The sequence below is a fragment of the Labrus mixtus genome, chromosome 2, assembly GCF_963584025.1.
Source record: "Labrus mixtus chromosome 2, fLabMix1.1, whole genome shotgun sequence".
NCBI lineage: Eukaryota > Metazoa > Chordata > Actinopteri > Labriformes > Labridae > Labrus > Labrus mixtus.
In genome coordinates, this window is record NC_083613.1 from 7,059,067 (window position 1) to 7,081,431 (window position 22,365).

General features: G+C 37.1%; 1 protein-coding gene across 1 annotated transcript; it reads left to right on the forward strand.

The window, feature by feature from the left end:
- Positions 1 to 4,656: 4,656 nt before the first annotated feature.
- sp2 (sp2 transcription factor) lies at positions 4,657 to 22,046 on the forward strand. The gene is made up of 8 exons (XM_061049167.1): positions 4,657 to 4,764; positions 11,008 to 11,084; positions 12,273 to 13,028; positions 13,690 to 13,908; positions 14,754 to 15,054; positions 15,845 to 16,022; positions 17,591 to 17,784; positions 18,109 to 22,046. Exons 1-8 carry the CDS (start codon positions 4,758 to 4,760, stop codon positions 18,207 to 18,209), a joined length of 1,833 nt encoding a protein of 610 aa, XP_060905150.1. The 5' UTR covers positions 4,657 to 4,757; the 3' UTR covers positions 18,210 to 22,046.
- Positions 22,047 to 22,365: the final 319 nt, after the last annotated feature.

The following is a 22,365-nucleotide window of genomic DNA, read 5'->3' on the forward strand; positions in this document are numbered from 1 at the left end:
GTCTCATGCCAAGAGAGGGAGACTTAATTTATCTATACAATTTAACTAAAGAACAACCTGAACAACTGTGTCAGTCACACAAAGTTTTAATACATTTTTTCTTTTTTATAACTTTTATGGATGTGGGAGACTTTCCTCAACGAGAATAAGGACCACACACACCTGTGTCTAAGATAGGGTTTGTTTTTAAGGGTTTCAAATCATATTCTAGCTGGTCATCAGCTGGCTTGTTTACACTGGGCTGTGTCCATGATGCACATCAGCTGCACCAGATACTTATAGCACAACACTCCCTGAAGCTGCATTGCATTCTGGTCCATTAAGGCTCAGTTGGTGGATTATTTAGAATCAGTTGATCTTAGAGCTATTAGAGAGTATTATGGCAACATATTAAAAGAGAAAGAGACAAGGAAGAGTTTTGGAAGACTAGTTCAAGACTGAAGTCAAACTCTCAGAATAAGCCACGTAAAATAAAAAAAAAGAAACAGTGAAGGACTTTCCCCTCTACATGTTCTAAATAGAAAATAAAAAAATATTACCCCACTGATTGAGATTAAGCTTGGCCCTGTCGGTCTTCTATATGACACAACATATAGCTGCTGTTTACCATTGGAAATGTATACACATTAAAAGGGAAATATACACCAAGGGAAAAATAAATCTTCAGATTGCAATTAACAACACAAACAACATCATGCTTCTTTATTCCACTGCTTCTCTTAGAAGTTAAAATTACATCATTTATTTTTGTGACTTGACAAAATGATTTTGCAGAAGTTTCTTCATCAGGAATGTGGCTCCATGTCTGACCTACTTGTGCTGAGGGCCAGCAAATAGAAATAAAACCTTGAACATTAGAGAGTTTGGACAAAAGTTTTCTAGAGTTTGCATCAGCAACAACATTTTTGTATTCATTTGGTGACTATTCTTTGACAGTTTATGAGCTGGGTTATTATATAATTCCCAGATGCCTAATTTTCCCACAATGCCCTGCCTCAAAGTGCGTATATCTGCCATGACGTCTCTCTACCTGTCCGTTTTATTTGTTGAAATGCCCTGGTGTATTTTGCTCATTCTATTTCTCAGTGCCCTGACGCTGGCTACTGGCTCAACATTTTCAGTAAAAAATAAGAAAAAAATAAACATTTGTGTGGCATCATTTTGTTTTTTATTTTATGGAACTAATTGTCTTTTTTGTCTTTATTTACTCTCAGTGAAAATATCTTACTCTGAGGCTGCTAAATGTTTTGACTGCGCAGACCAAAGTGCCAACCTGACCAAAGTCTATGTTTATGCTATTTTCTTTTGAACTTACCGGGAGCTGAATTTAGTTCTATTTTAAATTATTATTTTTCTTTTCCCAGCCAAGATTAGTTTTCTAAAGCTAGCTTCATTCAGGCCCACTATGGCAGCACCTTCTACAATCATGCCTCACACATCAAAGTAATATAATAATATATAAATTAAAGGGAGATGTTTCCTGCAGAATGAGTACTTTTTACTTTTCAGTTAACCTAACACCTTAAATAATTCTGTACTTTTACTGCAGCAACATTTCATAGGCAGAACTTTCACTTGTACTGGAATATATATTTCAAGACTCCTGGGAGGAACTCTCTGGTTGTGTTGATTATGGCGCCCCCTGTAGACGAAGCATGACAATTCATCTCTTTTCTAAACATTTCCTGTACATGTGTGAGGTGTGATTTCTGATGAAAAAAATCTCACCCTTCTTTATTTCAAATGTATAACATTCAATTTTAAATGAGTAATTATATGGAAATATGAAAAAGGCTGTCTCTGCAGCGTGCTTGTCTAAAAACTACCCTGTGGCAGAGATAATATAAAATAACTACATAATCAATCTTCTCCCTGGTAGTCTCGTTTGCTTTTGAAGCTCATAAAGAGGAATCAATATGAATCTCATTTTATTTCACTACCAGCTAACTCCTCACTGGAGCTTTAATCTCTATCTTTAACAAAAGCATGGCAACTAACTCAAAAAGTTGGAAAATGTTTTTCTTCCACCACAAGATTAATTACATTACGGATTTATTGCATCCCATTACTGCATTTAAAACAGGGACAAAATGTATGCAATTTCAAATGTGAAGCCGAAACAATCACATTTTTATAGTATGACTTAGATTACTTAGCAATTCTAGTAATTGCAGCCAATATTTTGTCAAATTGATGAATTAACTGACAAACACTATAAAGATGCTAATAAGTTTGTGTTGCAAGTTTAGAGTCATTATAAGTGTTCAATTTTCGAATGTCAAATATTCACTTTGGAAAGTTTGAGGCTGAAAAATCCACAGTAAAAACTTTGGCTAGCTCATGGAGCATGTTAAGTGACAGCAAAGTGAGATATCCAAGTTAAATTATACAGCTCTTTTTCTCTGAGGCTCTCCACAGAGGCGCCTGGGGGGAAGGTGATAGACAGCATAGCTGCATCCTCTGCTGCTAACTACAGCACACTCGAGGTGAAGAGGGAGAGGGTGCTTCAGCTAAAAGCAGGACTCTGGTTTCCTAAGCATTTAAAAAAAAACCTTGCAGTGACGCAGGGAGAGGATGCACCAGGGAGAAACCGAGACAACTGCATGTGAATAAGGTCAAGTGCAGTCTTTGGAAAAGCTTACATGAAAAGGGGCTGCATGCATTGTGGATGTGAAAAGAGTCACAGGGGGGGATCCAGTGAGAAAAAGGGACAGTCTACATGCTGGATAAAAGAGCTGGGGGGTAAATCAGAGAATGTTGACAACATATGCAACATACAGTCACGACTGGAACATTTTCTGCAGGGTCAAAGGTCTGCATGGATCATGTTGGCCTTTTTTCCCCTATAGGTTTTAATGGTCAACAGCACACAACATACTCTGTGTCTAGGTTAAAAGTCTTAGTTTAAATAATCTATACTTAAAATACAGCAACACAAAACCCTTTTAATTTGACCTAAATATGTCAAGCTCCATTCTCCGATTATGCTGTGACCAGAATTAAGAAACATACAGTCTAATAAACATGTGGATATGTTGAAAAATGTTTGTTAAAATGTCTTTGAAACAAATAACATGTTAATCAATCAACTCAACCTTAAACCTTGTTTTGTTGTTATGACCAAAATATTTCAAAAACCTGTTGTTATTGAAAATCAGATGATTTTGCAGTGGTAATAAGGTATTTTCTACTGTTTTTGAAAGTGTTTTCTAGGGGAAATTTCACACTTCTTTATACTCTATTTGTACTGAATGATATGTATTTGACATCTTAGGGTAGCAGTTCACAATTTAGCATTTAATAAACCAAATATAAAATGGAAGGACTAAGATTAAACGATAAATGATTGTGAATTCAGATGCCTGGGGGATTCAGCCAGGAAAATGTCCAGACCACAGAGGGTTTAATTTAATGTTATGAAATAAGATATAAAAAGCAAAGATTGGAGACAAGTCCATAAAAATGGATATAAAATGTGTCTTCTCTCATCTCGCATTAAGCATCTCATGACCCCTCAGATTTATCCTATATTCCTTTACAGGGACCTGGCTGCAGGGTTGGGAACCATTGGACTACAAATACCAAAAGCTATTTTTGTCAGGTTATCTCAACCCAGCTATAGAATTAGCTAATGCATTGAAGTAAGGTGTATGTGCCTTTCATTAAATTCTTGGGTCCTTTCATTATGGAACAAATTTTGACTACTTGCACTGTTGTTAATTTACTGCTCTGTGTGCCTTTGAATTGCCCCCTGGGGACAAATAAAGTTTTTTTTGAATTGAATTGAATTGAACTAGCACTTTTACATTTGCTGAATAATGTGCGATTACTTGGTTTGATTGATACAGCTACTTTTGAATATTTTTTTTTTTAATCTACCCCCCCCCCCTTTTTTATTACACAACCTACAGCCAAATACTGGGTCAATGCCTTTGTGTAATTAATTGTGCTTGATGAATTGAAAAACAATATGACTCAGCAGACAACAGCATGCAAGTTATAGGACTACATATTTAAGATAAGATAATCCTTTATTTATCCAACAACGGGGAAATTTACATTGTTACAGCAGCAAAGAGCAAAGATTGCAAACAAAAAGTAAACACAGTAAAATTTAAATAAAAAAAGGAAAATTAAGAATGTACAAAAAAAAAAGATACTAAAAAATAGATTTAATATATATATATATATTATATATAAGTCATTTTTTAACTACACTGTTATTAACTACAAGTCATCACAAGGCAAATAATGAATATTGCAGCATGCAACATTATAATCCGTTTAGAGTGTCCTAATTCTGTCTGTTTTCTCCCACATAACGGTCTGGTCCTTATAATAAAACATGGCACAGTTTAAAGAGGTCACACTGTAGTGACTCAAAGCTCATTGATCAACACGGCTGTCATTCTCGTCCAAACAGAACTGCCCCTCCATGTTCACATTGGTCGTCGGGGACGTCAGTGAAACCTTATTCCTGCCGTAATAGGGCACTAGCGTGTTAGAGGTGTATCCTTGGAAACGCCCCCGTCCGTCACATTCTCGACATCCGATTGGCCAAAACGTCATCCATCGACTAACGTACAGAATTATAGCATCAGGATTGGCTCAGTTGAATTTCAATCACACAGACAGCCGAAGCTGAGTGGTCAGCACTGCCGTCACTCAACGTTCCATTGTCCGTGGATTGGTGCAGCAGTGCGGGCGGATTCCTCCCTGGGCTCGGTCTTCAAGGGTCGCGGAGAGCGAATGTCGTCATGAGCGGTGGGTAGGAATTAAAACATTGGTGTTTATATTACATTCTACTTCGTAAAACGTATATTTGCATTGAACAGAAAAGCACTTGACTTTGAGCCGTACAAATACGTGCGTGTTAGCGGAGCTCGGGCAGTTATGTTAACCAAAATAAGCAAAGCACTTCCGGTAAAGGTTCTGCCTTTTTCTGTATCAAAGAGAGTTTGACTTGCTAGCTAAGCGTCTGCTAGCCAAATATGCCACTGTACGCGTTGTAGTTGGTCATATTACTTTTTGTTCGTCCAACTACCTTTATCTACAGTAACCTAAAGAGTTTATTTTAGATTTCGCAAGTAACGGACCCATTTTGCTTAGTAAAAACTAAGCTGCACACGTAGCAAATCAGCTTAGACTAGCTGCTAGCTGCACAGTCCCGTTTAGTCTGTATTGACCGATAGCTAGCTAGGTTAGCTGGCTGTCCAAACTAGACCCATATTTTGAGGCCGCACTGTTTTTTTTTTCTTTCGTTTTTTTCCTCTTCTGTGTGTGTACCTCGCATATCTGGAGTTGGTGGACAAATAGCTGAGGCAGTGTGATTGTTTAAAGTTACTACAGCAGCTCTGTAATCAGTCCATCATCCACGATATAATATACAAAACACTCATCTCAAGCCAAGAGTGATCACCATCCCCGTGTCAAAGTTTCTGTGTTCACACAGTGTGAAGTTTAGTCACCATGATCCACAGCTGGATTTACAACACTTTCACTTACTGAGACAGGAAGCTCAAACAGTGAATACAGCCCCTGTTCAGCAGTAGTTTATGTTAAAGTAAAGTTCAGCACTGGCAGACGAGTTAGTTAGATAGATAGATAGAATCTTTATTATCGTTGTATACAAGGACACAACGAAACTTTGTTAGCAGCAATCCTAAACAGCAGTGTTTACAAAAACAACAACAAAAATGTATTTGTGGTGATATGAGAGAGAAATATGCAAAAAGTGGCCAGAGCAATTGCTGTTCAGTGAATGAATGATAATAATAATAAATAAATAGACAGTTGTGGTGACTGAAAGAATATATACAGTTATTATTGTGCAGTGACTGATTAATTAAACAAATATATATATATATATAGATATAGTGCAAATAAATGAAGTTATAGTGCAGTGAAAGAGTATATACAGTTATTATTGTGCAGTGAAAGAGTATATACAGTTATTATTGTGCAGTGAAAGTATACAGTTATTGTGCAGTGAAAGAGTATATACAGTTATTATTGTGCAGTGAAAGAGTATATACAGTTATTATTGTGCAGTGAAATAGTATATACAGTTATTATTGTGCAGTGAAAGTATACAGTTATTATTGTGCAGTGAAAGAGTATATACAGTTATTATTGTGCAGTGAAAGTATACAGTTATTATTGTGCAGTGAAAGAGTATACACAGTTATTATTGTGCAGTGAAAGAGTATATACAGTTATTGTGCAGTGAAAGTATACAGTTATTATTGTGCAGTGAAAGAGTATATACAGTTATTATTGTGCAGTGAAAGTATACAGTTATTGTGCAGTGAAAGAGTATATACAGTTATTATTGTGCAGTGAAAGTATACAGTTATTATTGTGCAGTGAAAGAGTATATACAGTTCTTATTGTGCAGTGAAAGTATAGTTATTATTGTGCAGTGAAATAGTATATACAGTTATTATTGTGCAGTGAAAGAGTATATACAGTTATTGTGCAGTGAAAGTATACAGTTATTATTGTGCAGTGAAAGAGTATATACAGTTATTGTGCAGTGAAAGTATACAGTTATTATTGTGCAGTGAAAGAGTATGTACAGTTATTATTGTGCAGTGAAAGAGTACATACAGTTATTATTGTGCAGTGAAAGTATACAGTTATTATTGTACAGTGAAATAGTATATACAGTTATTATTGTGCAGTGGAAGTATACAGTTATTATTGTGCAGTGAAAGTATACAGTTATTATTGTGCAGTGAAAGAGTATATACAGTTATTATTGTGCAGTGAAAGTATACAGTTATTATTGTGCAGTGAAAGAGTATATACAGTTATTATTGTGCAGTGAAAGTATACAGTTATTATTGTGCAGTGAAATAGTATATACAGCTATTATTGTGCAGTGAAAGTATATACAGTTATTATTGTGCAGTGAAAGAGTACATACAGTTATTATTGTGCAGTGAAAGTATACAGTTATTATTGTGCAGTGAAAGAGTATATACAGTTATTATTGTGCAGTGAAATAGTATATACAGTTATTATTGTGCAGTGAAAGAGTATATACAGTTATTATTGTGCAGTGAAATAGTATATACAGTTATTATTGTGCAGTGAAAAAGTATATACAGTTATTATTGTGCAGTGAAAGAGTACATACAGTTATTATTGTGCAGTGAAAGTATACAGTTATTATTGTGCAGTGAAAGAGTATATACAGTTATTATTGTGCAGTGAAATAGTATATACAGTTATTATTGTGCAGTGAAACTATACAGTTATTATTGTGCAGTGAAATAGTATATACAGTTATTATTGTGCAGTGGAAGTATACAGTTATTATTGTGCAGTGAAAGTATACAGTTATTATTGTGCAGTGAAAGAGTATATACAGTTATTATTGTGCAGTGAAAGTATACAGTTATTATTGTGCAGTGAAAGAGTATATACAGTTATTATTGTGCAGTGAAAGTATACAGTTATTATTGTGCAGTGAAATAGTATATACAGCTATTATTGTGCAGTGAAAGTATATACAGTTATTATTGTGCAGTGAAAGAGTACATACAGTTATTATTGTGCAGTGAAAGTATACAGTTATTATTGTGCAGTGAAAGAGTATATACAGTTATTATTGTGCAGTGAAATAGTATATACAGTTATTATTGTGCAGTGAAATAGTATATACAGTTATTATTGTGCAGTGAAATAGTATATACAGTTATTATTGTGCAGTGAAAAAGTATATACAGTTATTATTGTGCAGTGAAAGAGTACATACAGTTATTATTGTGCAGTGAAAGTATACAGTTATTATTGTGCAGTGAAAGAGTATATACAGTTATTATTGTGCAGTGAAAGTATACAGTTATTATTGTGCAGTGAAAGAGTATATACAGTTATTATTGTGCAGTGAAAGAGTATATACAGTTATTATTGTGCAGTGAAAGAGTATATACAGTTATTATTGTACAGTGAAAGTTTACAGTTATTATTGTGCAGTGAAAGTATACAGTTATTATTGTACAGTGAAATAGTATATACAGTTATTATTGTGCAGTGAAAGTATACAGTTATTATTGTGCAGTGAAAGTATACAGTTATTATTGTGCAGTGAAAGAGTACATACAGTTATTATTGTGCAGTGAAAGTATAGTTATTATTGTGCAGTGAAAGAGTATATACAGTTATTATTGTGCAGTGAAAGTATAGTTATTATTGTGCAGTGAAAGAGTATATACAGTTATTGTGCAGTGAAATAGTATATACAGTTATTATTCTGCAGTGACTGAGTGAATAAATAGACAATTATAAAGCAGTGAATTACAAAGTTATTGCACAAGTAATATTGAACAGAGTTGTATGAATTCATCTGTATGTTGAGGAAATGCTTTAGATATTTTTAAAAAAATCAATCAAAACAAGATACTTATATTTGCTGTTGTTTTTTAATAATTCAGTTTTGGTTTCAATGAAGCGTCATGTTGTGCTGTCTGCATTACCATTGCCTGCAGTCACGAGCTGAGCATATGTTTACAGAAAATAAAAACATGGCAATCTATGAGGTATCACATGACACATTGCATCAAATTATTGTTTTTTTTCCCCTAGCTGTACATATTTAATAACCCAAACAAAGATGGTGGTTTGAAGCTGCCTTGAACAGTTGTAGAGATTCAACCAAAATGTGCATCTGTTATCAATAATGTTAATCTATTACGAGGTCATTTCCTTTTTTTAAGTATATGTATAAAACAGAATGTCTTTATAGTTTGAGTGTTTCACAATAAGCAGATAAATTATTTGTGCAGCATGATCCTTTCCCCCTGCATCTAAGAGTATTTTTCTTTAGTACATTTAGAAATTGTTGCTTAACTATGTAAGGGTATTTTTTTATTCAGCTGGTCATCTCTTTTTAAATACAACAACAAAGACTAAGTATTTTGACTCAATGTAATAGTTACACTACAGCAGAGTGGTTATTTTAATAGCCAGTCCTTTTCCTGCAACCTATTTACATTTCAGAAGTGCTGTTGGTACACATAACCTTACTTTATGCCTGTAATGAGGTTCAGTCGACTGCAGAACTCTGCTAATTTACGTGATCACGAATGTTTACAGATGTTCAACTTGAAGCTATGACTATTCCATACAACTTCAAATACATACGTTTCAGGTTGCCAACAGCAAACAGACTGGCATTCTTTCAATGTTTCCTGCACTTGGAATATATTTTGGGTATATATTTTTTGTGTAATGGTGGTTTTTCACAAGCTGGAGTTCTGTGAAATAGGTCACTAAACCTTGAGAGTAGCACCTTACTTGGCAATTTTGTTTGACAATAATAGCCTCAACATATTTTGACCATTAGGAAGCACTGCCTGGTACTCAAGGTTAGGGCCCAGACAGATTTTTTTTGGGGCTGATATTAATTTTGGGGAGGGGAAAAACGGATACTGATAGATATAGATATTCACATTTATTGCGTTGATCCCTCAAATGCAGAATCAAACACTTGTGGAAATAGATACATTATAGCAACACAAGATGGTCACTCAACTGGAAAGTAACTGCATGTATGTGCATCACCGCTTGACACTCTGGAGGGTGATAATGCTTGTAGTATTCCATACAGCACACCCTGCTGGGGACAGCCAGATAGATAACTGCTAGTGTACTACAAAACTTAAATTAAATGTTATTTGACTGGTGAATACATCTAGTAATATTGGCACATATCTGCGATTTAAAGTTAGCCGATACATATAGTCACTGAACATGCTAATATCACCTGATATTAATCTGGTATCTAATCACAGATTTACTGTGCTCTTAACCTATTGGGCAGCTAGCGGTATTAACAGAAACATATTGTGCTCAATATATTTTGTTTTTCTCTCATACAGTGTTGCTGTGTGCATTCATTCAAAAAGTGCATTTCTTACCTGTAGAGCATCTTCATCATTTAAATTTTTGTCAAAGATTTTTGTGATTATAGTTATAAAGGTCAAAATATATTTTTCCTAAGCAGGCCAGTAAACTTGTGGATGCAGGCCTTGTGGATGTTATGTGAGTAGATTGAGCTTTTACAGAACATCCAAATGCTGTTACACATGATCAGAAAATACACTATTTATTTTCTTAAATGTTTAAGAGCGGGGGTATTATCTTAACTGTTATTGCATTGAACAATTTCTATCCAATATCAAGAGTCATAGATGGCACAAATAGCAGTAGGTGGTAGTATTCATGTAGGCCTAATGAAAGAGCATAGAAGATTTGTACCCCTGATATTATGGTCTGAAGTACATCATTTTCTCAAACTGTGGAAGCTATCTTAAAATGTTTGTTCTGTCTAGTGGTACATTGGATCAGAGTTGATCAAAAACTTGTTATCTGAAGAAAGACCTCTGTTTCTTATTTGTAAAGTTGATGTCCATGAACAGAGCTAATAAATACTGTTACTGAAATTATTTGAAACCCTGCTTTTTATTTTAAATACTGCATTTAAAAAAAGAAAAAAAAAGGCAAATGTGTGATAAAACAGCATAAAAAATAAGTACAGCAGTGTCGTGCCGTAGAGATGTCCTGGCCTACAAATGTAAGAAAACAAAAAGTCAAACAAATGCAATATTCATGAGGACAACAACGATCAGCCTCGGTCGTATTTGACCTGAAATTGTACCCTGCAACAACCAACATTCACCTTATAATTAGCAAACTTGTTAGCAGGCAGGTAGAAATAAAATAAGCTAACTTCATAATGTTTTTTTTTTACATTTGAATATTTATAATAATGGGGAAGTCATTTTTTTTATAAATCCTGGCAAATCTAAATGAAAAAAAGTGCAATTTGTAAAAGCTTTAAGAGCATGAATTTTTCTTATAAATTCCAGCAGAATTTGTCTTTTTCACATCCGACGCTATTTTTACAGGAGTTGCCTGTGATGCCCTCAAACAGCCTAAACACTGAAAATAGATCTCACAGGCAGCCTGAATGTGACTTTGCTGTGTCTGTGTTTTCAGAACAACAGGACAGTATGGCCACCACTGTTGCTGTCAGTCCCAGTGAATACCTTCAGCCCTCCACTGCTTCCACACAAGTGAGTAACAGCCAGATGTCGTGCTCCTGCTTTTGCACTGTTTCTTTTGACGTCATCATCTCTGTTGACCCACACTGCTTTCATGTCACTGCACAGTGTAGACTCAATTTGGATGGCACTGAGTGAGTGAAGCGGAAGTTTTGAATGAATTAACTTGTATTAGTGAAAACATTTTATGCAGGAATTTCATATTGTAAAGTTAAGCAACATGATCACAAATTTACTCAGTTAAACATTTTATTACAATAACTGAGATAGAATATTTGAGCATCTAAGTGCAGTTTTCCCATACAGTCATCGGTCCATTCACTGGGGTTGGACATGATTTCCTTTTGAGCCAGTATTTGTACAGAGTTGGGTACTGGTAACCAATGGTACCCTTTTTAATACTTTCTCTGTTATAACAGAAATGTAATTTCTATTGTAAATAGAAAAACCCAAACGTCTCAGTTTCAACATTGTTATTTATCTAGAATAAATAATGATACCCTCTTCTGAAAATCATCATTATTTTTAAACAAAACAAAGTTTATGCTTTTCAGAATATTTTAATAAATGTAGATTTACAAATAATGACTTATAATAGGGCCGTTAGCAGCATTAACAAGTTAAAATAATAAAAAAATGTATGCATATTTTTTTTTACTGCGATTAACGGCGTGTATTTTTGTTCCTTTAGGCACAAAGTGTTTAAGCCTCTGCAGTGTCTCCCTGTAGTCACAGTGATGGAAAGAACGACATTTTTGAATGTCTCATTTCACTCTCAGCTAGCTCATTTAACTTTTTTACCATTTCATTGAACTGGTTTAATTACGTTTTTGAACCGTAAACAGTTCTTTTTTCCATGGTTAAGTTAATGTTGTAACCCTTCTAAACTACCACTTACTTTACTTCAAAGTAAAATCAGGGTTGAGTTCACACGGCAAATAGAGTACTCTCAGCTTAAAACAGTACAAAGTCAAATTTAGAGCCTAACAATTCTTAATTGCGATAAATTAGTTGATGCTGGCAGCCCGGTTTCAGGTACTGAAATTGTGCAGATAGATTCAACATAAATCAGTCGTCAGTAGTAATGAACGTCTTTTGTTCCTCTGTCTTATCTCCCTCTTGGTGCTGGACTTGTCTGCTCAAATTGGTTCTAATGCAGATGGTTCTTTGTAACTAAGTTTGGTTTGTGTCCCCCTACAGGACACCCAGCCCTCTCCTCTGGCCCTCCTGGCTGCCACCTGTAGTAAAATAGGCCCTCCTGCTGCTCAGGCTCCTGTCACTTCTCCTCCACCGCAGCCACAGCCTCGCAGGCTCCTCCCCATAAAGCCAGCTCCAATCGCCCCTGCTCCACCCAAAAACCTGGGGTTCCTGTCAGCGAAGGGCAATGTGATCCAGTTACCTGCTGGCCTGGGCTCCCAGGCCTCTGGTAGTCCCATCGTACTCACTATCCAGCAGAGCCCGGCCCGCAACAACACCACCTCCTCCGCTAACATCCAGTACCAGATGATGCCACAGATCCAGGGTGCCCAGACTATCCAGGTGATGCAACAGGGAGGACAAATCCAGCTCATACCAGGCACCAACCAGGCCATCATAACAACCCCAATGACTGTTCAAGCTCCCAATGCTGCCACCGCTCCGGTCACCCCACAGAAGACTGTAGCCATCAAGCCCTCCCCCAAGCTGCGCAAGCCAAACAACTCTACGACAAACATGGTTCAGCTGCCGAGCGGGCTCACGCTGCCACTTAATGTAGCGACAGGTGAGATGGGAGGGACTCAAATCATCACAGAGACAGCAGCTGCTCTACCGACTCCAGGAAAAGGGCGAAGAGGGAGAAAGAAGAAAGTGATTCTAGCTGCTCAGCCTCCTCCTCTCCCCCCTGCACAGGCTGCCTCCCCTCCCCCCGAGCAGATGGAGACCATCCTGATAGAAGCTGGAGACAACATCATACAGGTAAGTCTAAATGATACAAAAGAATTAAAAGAGACAGAAAGCTCAGTTTTCTATCTCATACTGGCCTATACGTCACCACAAGCACCAAGTGCTGCTTTGAACCTTCTTTACATTTTTGCTGTGGTGACTCCTGACTGATTTTATAGCAGATACAGTAATTCACTGGACTATGGTTATTTTAATACAAGATTCATTCTTGACCTAGGAAAGTATTCAGTATCTGTCAGTAGAAAAATTTCAAATCCTAGGTGCATTTGTCGAATAGTGACATTACCATCAATGCTAAATCATTTGTCGTGTTGTACAGGGATAACTAATAAAGAAGAAGAATTTCAAAGCTTAAAAGCTGTATTATTTCCTCAGGAAATCCCCTAGAGATAAAAGAATGGTGACTGGATAAACAACAAGATGAAGTTACCTGGGCCTGAGTTGATTACAGCATTTGGTTGTTTGAGTGTCTTTTATAAAGGAAACTTACTGATGTATCTAAAACAAGTTAATATTAATTAATTCTGTAGATATGATGAGAAAATTGTTTCCAAAACCAAACTTTAAATTTCTACCCTCTCTGTACGATGCTACCACTGAAGATGTAAGCATTAGGGTTAAAGCCCCATACCTGAACATCACAGGGTAATCTCCCCTGCCTCTCTATCTACAGGCAGGTAACAACCTCCTGATTGTGCAGAGTCCTGGACAGCCAGCTATGGTGCAGCAGGTCCAGCTGGTCCAGTCCAAACCAGAGTCTCAGGTGGTCCAGATACCCCAGCAGGCCTTGAAGGTGGTGCAAGCTGCGTCTGCCACCTTGCCACAGGTCCCACAGAGACAGTCAGTCCCCACAAGCCTGCAGGTCACTCCAACAGAACCATCACCGACACAGGTATCTATTCAAACAAAAAGTGTGTAAATTAACAGTTTTATAAACTTCACCTTTGATGCACTGAGTGCCATTTAGATTTTTAACCCTAATGACTTAAGATATTTCTTGACATTTCCCTCGCCTGACCAGCAGGCTGACAATTTTGGTTTGTGTGTAATCTCTCAATAATTACATTAATGTGTTGCCAAAAAAATGGGTACAAACATTTATATTTCCTGTCAGATATGTTGCTTTCATTTACCCATAAAACAAGGATGGTGAATATGTTTAACATACTACCAGCTCAGCATCAGCACTTTCGGGTTGTATTGTAACTGTTTATGTTCATCTGTTTTATATAAGTTAATTAACGTTAATATTCATCACTCTGATGTGTTTGCTCTCAGAAAGATGACATTATTTAAACATTAGTGTTTCTGTGATAGAAAAGCTCTGAAGTACCTCAAGAAGCATGACAGAGCACATTGTAGACTATTACACATTAATGATAATTAAATGGTAAAAACAGATTATAACCATAAAAATGGCATATATTTCCATACTTTAACTTCAAATATAGTCCTTTTATATTACAAATGTTTCCTTGAGTATAAACATATAATTAATCCCCTTATTGTGAAGAAATCTCTAGTTATATATTTTACATTTAGACATCTTTCATGTCATACGTTTAGTTTTTGCACCAAACAATAAAGAGTAGTATTGATAAGTATCGGTATCGATCAACAGTACCAGTATCGGTAAAATCTTAACGATACCCACCCTAATTACATGTGTGTGCATAACAGTGAAGTTAGACCTGAAGGGGATGCAGGGTCATCAATTTTTTTATTTTCTTCCTTCAGTTCCTCTTCAAAACAGCGTCAGGTGAGTGGCAGTCTGTTCAGCTCCAGGACTCCATCTCCACAACAACGTCACCCACCACTCCGGTCACTCCCACCAACACCACCATCTCTCCACCAACTACCGCCAAGAGGACACTGGCAGGGGGACGGAAGGAACGGACTTTGGCAAAAATTGCACCAGCGGGGGGGATGATATCGCTCAATGCATCCCCGCTATCCTCAGCAGCTCAGGCGGTGCAGACAATTAGCATCAACGGGGTCCAAGTTCAGGGGGTTCCTGTAACCATCACAAATGCAGGGGGTGAGTGTGATGACAACATTTTAACTTCTATGCTTACTTTCAAAGCAATTATCCTGCAAAAACTTAAACACGATGTTAAGAGTTCAGCTATGCTATTTTCTACTTAATACTTAAATATGTCACTGGGGCCTTTTTCTGCCATTTAAAAATATTTCTCATCTCTTTTCCCTCTGCACTTTTATTTTTTAAAATCTTTTTTATTCGGTAAAGTGAAAAGGCAGTGACATGAAAGGCAATAGAAAAGAATTAAAAGCGACCAAGTGAAACAACTGACGGTGGAAACAAAAAGGTTTGCAGTGGTGAATGAATGAAAAGTCTGTTTGTACAGAAAGAAAGGGGGGGAATAACTAAAAAAAAGAAAAAGAAAAAAAATAACTACAAATATGCTTCAGTATAGATGATTGGTAAAAACACAACTGTTTTCTAATGTTAAAAGGCTGAATTAATACATCTATAATTAATAGCTATTCAATTTGTTGAAAATGTGCTAAAGAAGAACATAAGGAATATGACCACATTTAGCTTGAGTTTGTAGTTTATAATTGTGAAATATTCAGTAAAAACAGCAGTTATCGGACTAACAGTAGGCTCTAAAATCTCCCTATTTTAGAACACGTTTAAGTATTTGCCATTTTGTTAACTTAGTTGATGTATTCATTTATCTTTAATTTGAGAGTCTGCCCACTTTGACAGTTGGCAGATAGTTTAAGATAGATTTTAGAGGAACTGTGCTGCTCTGACTGGAGCCCTGCTATGTCTCTAAGACTGAGTCTCTCTCTGTATTTGTCAGGCCAGCAGCACCTCACTGTGCAGACAATGCAGGGCGGAGGACTCCAGCTGGCAACAACGCAGGGCCAGCAGGCCATCCAGGTAGACCAGACCCTCACCTTGGAGCTGCCTAGCCAGCCAGGAGAGAAAAAACGGCGGATGGCTTGCACCTGTCCCAACTGTAAAGATGCAGACAAGAGGTAATTGTGTCAAACAAATACATGCATGTGTTACATTTACACACGGTGGGTATACAGTAAGCGTGCTCATCCGGTCTACATGTTTTCTAGACCTGGAGAAGGCCTATGATCGTGTCCCCCGGGGGTCATGGTAGGGGTTACTGCAGGAGTATGGGGTCCTGGGGCCATTGCTGCGAGCCATTGTGTCCCTGTATGACCGAAGTGAGAGCTGTGTCCGCATTCTTGGCACAGAGGCGGACACGTTCCCTGTGCGCTTTTGCCTCCACCAGGGCTGTCTCTTTTGTTTGGGATTTTCATGGACAGAATCTCAAGGCTTAGCCGGGGGGAGGAGGGTTTCCAGTTTGGGGACCTCAGAGTTTCATCTCTGCTCTTTGCAGATGATGTTGTTGGTTTCTTCAGACTGGGACCTCCAGCAGACATTGGGGCGGTTTGCAACCAAGTGTGCAGCTTTCGGGATGCCGGTCACCACCTCCAAGTCCGAGGCCATGGTTCTCTGCCGGAAAACGGTGGACTGCTCTCTTCGGGTGGGGAGTGAGTCCCTGCCTCAAGTGAAGGAGTTCAAGTTTCTCGGGATCTTGTTCACGAGTGAGGGTAAAATGGATTTCTACTGTGGAGTGGACGCTGTGTTGGACCGTTGTGGTGAAGACAGAGCTGAGCCACAAGGCAAAGCACTCGATTTACCAGTCGATCCAAGTTCAAACCGTCACCTCTGGTCATGAGCTGTGGGAAGTGACTGAAAGAACGAGATTGCGGATACAAGCGGCCAAAATTAATTTCCCCCGGAAGAAGGCTGGGCTCAGCCTTAGAGATAGGGTGAGGAGCTTGGAGTGGAGTTGTGCTCCTTCGAATCGAAAGGAACCAGCTGAGGGGGTTTGGGCATCTGATAAGGATGTCTCATGGTCGATCCCTCAGGAGGTCTTCTGGGCATGTCCAACTGAGAGGAGACCCAGAGGTTGCTGGATGGATTATATATCCCTTCTGGCCTGGGAATGCCTTGGGGTCCCTTAAGACGAGCTTGAAAACTTTGCTCGGGAGAGGGACGTCGGGGGTGACTTGCTTAGCCTGCTGCCACCGCGACCCGGCCCCGGATAAGTGGAAGATAATGGATGGGTTTTACTTTTGGTACTAATAGAATTGAATTTAAGTGTACTTACCACTTACAATTATGTTATCATATTCATTTTTATAAGGCCCATTCCACCCCAAGTACTGTTGAGCCTGTAATTTGTCATTCATTTGTTTTATTCTGCCAGTTCTCCCTTTATTTGTCACTGCAGTTGTGTTGATCAAGTTTGTAAAATATAATGATCTGCAAACAGCGGACTTGTTCATGGTTGTGATAGGTTATACAAAGCTAACACCGCCCTTTGATTGTGAATGTACTCATAGAAAACTTGGGTTGTTGCTATGATAACATTGATTCTGTAGAAGTAATTATCAAGATAATGTCACAAGAATCACAGACAAAACAGGAGTAACTCATGAAAAATTTCTAATTATAAATTATGTGTTGAGGATGTATTATTATTATTTATTTGAATTCATTTGTGTTTGTGTACTCTCTGCAGGCCAGGAGAGATTGGGAAGAGGAAGCACATCTGCCACGTTCCTGGCTGTGAGAAAACGTTTAGGAAAACATCGCTGCTCAGAGCTCATGTCCGGCTACACACCGGTGAAAGACCCTTCGTCTGCAACTGGGTTTTCTGTGGGAAACGTTTCACACGCAGTGACGAGCTGCAGCGGCATGCCAGGACACACACAGGTATGTATATAAACACAAAAAGATATATTGTTTAAAAACAGTGGCATTAGTGCACAGCTCTTCACCACCAGAGATCACTGACAGGTTTATGTTTGGGTGTGTATAATTATAGTTTTCTTCTTCTTAATGTTTCTATTTGGTTTGCAAAGCAGAAGGGATTTAGTTTAGTGAAAAAAAAAGAAAAATTACCTTAATAAAAACTTTAAAAATGACTTTTTTTGCCAGAAAAATTACTTTTTTGTTGTACCAGTCTTCTTTGAAAGAATCGACCTCTTTTGTGTAATACTTTAATCCATTAACCACTCACTTCTTTTTGCCCAACAGGAGACAAGCGCTTTGAATGCAGCCAGTGTCAAAAACGCTTCATGAGGAGTGACCACCTGACGAAGCATTACAAGACTCACATAAACACAAAAAACCTGTGAGCTGCCTGTTTATGGAGTGTATACTCAGACAAACTCTCTAAAACTGAAGACTGAATAAGAGGAAGTATAGACAGAGGAGATGATAACAAGGGAGTGTCTGTGACTTATCCCATTATGGGAAATAACTCTCAAAAAAAGTCCCTTATATCCCCTCTCACTCCACTAGGACACTGTGTAGCGTCGTGTACAAAAATATCCTCTCTGGTGGACTTAAAAATCATTCAGTAAATTAATAAATAATAGTTTATCCTGTTGTTTATTACCCTGGTCTGAGCGGTAACCAGAATCAGCTCCAACTGAACCAGTCAGATGACAAGATGACCAGGCTTCAGACTGGAGGCTCAGCTCTGCTTGCTTATTTATTCTCTGAAGGAACAGTGACACATTTATCCAGATATCAACAACGGGACCGCAGGACTCCAGTCAGTCAAAAGTATTATTTTTTTGTTTGTTTCTTTCCCCAAATGCTGCTTGGTTTTTTATTTGTTTGTTGTGAACATTGGGAGCTCTAACAAATTGGCTCACCAAAAAAAAGAGAAAAAATGATCGCCAAGTTTTGTATTTAAACTTATATTTAAAGGAAATCTGTTTTAAGAAATCACTGCTAACTCAAAATTTGACTTCCCCCAATAATTTGTTACATTACATAAAAACACACCATACAAAATATAATGAATAAACTTAGACGTATTTTGAATACAGTTGTTACACATTGATTTATGTAGTAGGCATGTAGAAAATCTTTACCAAAAAAAAGGAAATGAGAATCACAGTTAATAGCAGCGGGCTATAAGTCTTGCTGCAGAGATACAGAGAATGTAAAAAATTATATTGTCATTTTATCCCTTGCTCGATTACTCTAAGGGTACTGATAAGGCTGGTCTGAGCTCCTCCAGCGGATCGACCCAAGATTTGAAATGCAGCCAAGACCTCAAAGCAAAACAGCAGCACTTCAGGCTGGGCTTGGGCATGAAAGAGGTTTAATGTTCAGTTCAGGAACTGAAAACCCTGTGCCTTAGAAGTTGTCATTTCAATTTTAAATCAACTTCTACTCAAGTGGCTGAAATTTGATAGGTACAATTAAATCTTTGAGAACACACGGATTCCAGCCTTGAAGTTAACACCACTAAGCTAAATGCAAAAAGATGAAAGAATGTACACATTTCAATTGGAGTTTTCTTTGAAATAGGACTTGCTTAAACTGAGAGAAGAAAAACCTTTGATAGATAACACCAAATCAAGGGTACAATTTTTAAACCTTACTCGGGTTAAAGTTATGGTCTTAAGTTGGTTAATTGCAGTTAAGAGCACAGACTGCACTAATAAGACTTGTTTTTCAATATTAAGAACCTTCTGAAAGGCCATTACTGAGGATTTCAAAGAAGCCTAAATCGACCATATAATGGTTTATAAAATACTTAAGCAGACATGTTAAATTGAAAATAAAGAGGATCCAGGATTGATCCCTGTGGAACACCAGACCCTAACACATTTTGTAATTGAGATAGTATTTTTGTGATGATCAGTAATCAGAGGCATACATTGCAAGCATGTAATTGTAAAATTATAGAGGACCCAGGACTGAACTTTAAAAACCCAACTTTCGACTCCATCAAATTCTTTTCTCTAGTTTTCTGTGAAGCAGATTTTTATGGTCAAGCCGTTACAGGGTGTCACCTCTAAATACAAAGTTGCATCTCAGATGAAAGATGTTTTGTAATACCTTATTCAATTTCTTCAAAAATGTTTGTTATAAGCTCTAAGGGAACACTCTTTTTGTAACTTTCAGTACTTTAAAATAATAATTAAAAAGGTAAAATATGGATTTTACAAACATTTCTGTTATCGATGATGGCAGATTCTTAAAGTTAGGACCCTGTGAAAATAAAACAGCATGGGATAGTTAACCCTAACCCATCTTCACAATGTACAACAGTGGTTCCCAACCATTTTTCCTTGGAGCCACCCCCTTGTATCCCAGAAAATCTTAGTCCCCCCAGGACCCATATGATGAAAAGTGATACATTCATTAGATTCTTTACCTTAATAATAGTCTTTTTTTCTAATATAAGCTTGATGTTCTTTTAACATCCCAACAGAATATGTGTTCATAAATACCTATTCATATCTATCCAGTTGGTGTGTTTTCATGATTTTGGTTAACATGTGCAAATCAAATTTTGACAACCTCAGGGAAGACAAAGCCTTGTGCCCCCAAGTCCAAAACGTTCTAATAGTCTGAAGATTGGGCTCAATATGGTCTATAGGTGCTAAGAGTTTAATCAAGTGAAAAATTAGTGATAATGAACCCAGTCACACCTTTCAACCAGGTTGTTACACACAGTAGCTGGTTATCCATCTTGGTTGCCACAACAGGTACGCTCCTAAGGTCTGTGTATGGTTATGATACTGAGTGGTACTAAAATGTGTCCTCAGCACTATTTGTTGAAACTGTCAAGTACTTAAAGTTGGCATTCAATTTTTGACCAGATTCACTTCACTGTTTAATTGTTCTTTTATCACAACGCTCTAGATTTTGAAGTTTTGTGGTTTTCAGCATTTGTTTCAAGTTAAATTCTTGAATTACTGCACATGTTTTAATCTAACTTAAAAACTCTCTCTTCAGTTAACCAAAAGTATTTTTCTTTTTCAATTTAAAGGTTTGACTTTTTATGATGAGACTATTTTCCAAAAAGATTTTTATACTTTTCAAAATGAGGTGTCAAAAAAAGGAATAAATTGGTAACAGTACCAATTTTACAATTTTACCCAGCCCTACTTACACCTTGTGTACTTATAAATATGACCCACTTATTTCCTGGGTAACTCTGTCATTCTGCTTTTGCTAAGGGTATGATTTTGATTGAAAATTTGTAGCCTTTGCATTGCTGTACATATGATCAGATTTTCAATGGCCCGACCTGACAATCACAACCCAAAATGAAAAAAAACCCACATCTTTCTCAGGCCTTTGGTCAGTTTCTTTGTACATTATTATTCCAGCTATGTGATAGCTTTAATTCTGATTTAAAACTTGAAATTTTTAATATACATTCAGGCAAGCATTGGGCCTACTGTACAGTATTCAAGTTACGTAAATATCCTTTGCTTAACAGAATACAATTAGTTGATTATATTGTTTTTCTACAATTTGGATTTTCCTGAACTTTTCCAAGTCTTTAAAAAACTGTCTTTGTCTTGGATTTCGTTTAATTTAAAGAAATACACCAACTCATTTACAAATAAGCTTTTTTGGTGCCATCAAACAGCAGGTAGCTGTGTTGTGTTTTCACTGGGGAAGTTTTGATACAGTGATAAACACATTTGACGGATGGTTCCACCTTGCCTAAGGGCTTTTTTTTTTCTCTTCACAACTGAGAAATTCAACCAATAAGTCCACATTTGATTTGGAAGTACTTTGAAGGTGAAAGTGTTACACAGGGGAGACAAATAATCTTAGGTGGCCAATATTTGGTGTATTATTATTCAAGAATGTGTCTGAGGACATGTAATGCCATTGGGATTGATGGACAGAACCTGCCCATATTTATGTTCGTCATTCATGTTTAAATCTGTAAATACAGCGTGTGTCTGGTAGACACGATAAATGTAGAATATTTGTGAACAAAAGTTAAGCTGCCTATAGTTGTGGTTGGCGTGGCCAGCCATGAAGGAAATGGATTTTGTACAGTGTGTAAGGAATAAAATATAATGTGACATTGTATAGCTTCATTCCTGCTTTGTGTAAGACTTCTAGATCTTTCTTTCTATTGAATTAAAGATGACTCAGACAGATGCACCAAGTATTAAAGGTTTTTATTTTCTAACTCCTGGCAACATTTGTTTTGTTATTATTTCTTTTAACTTATGTTACATACCAATGAAATGTGCACTGATTCCAGTTTCCAAAATTTGTAATTCTGATCTTGATTGTAATTTAATATAACCAAATTTTCCAATCTCATTTTTTGCTTGGTTTGAGTGAGTTAAATGTGTCACCTTTCCCAAGCCTAGATGTCATTAAAAGGGTTCTGCAACCATTTTAATGTGCATAGCCCAGTGAACCAGCAACTTGTAATATAACTTGTTTAAAGGTGCTTAACATAAAATTTGCTCCTTTTATACAGTCACCACTCAATAAAGAACTCTGTTTTTT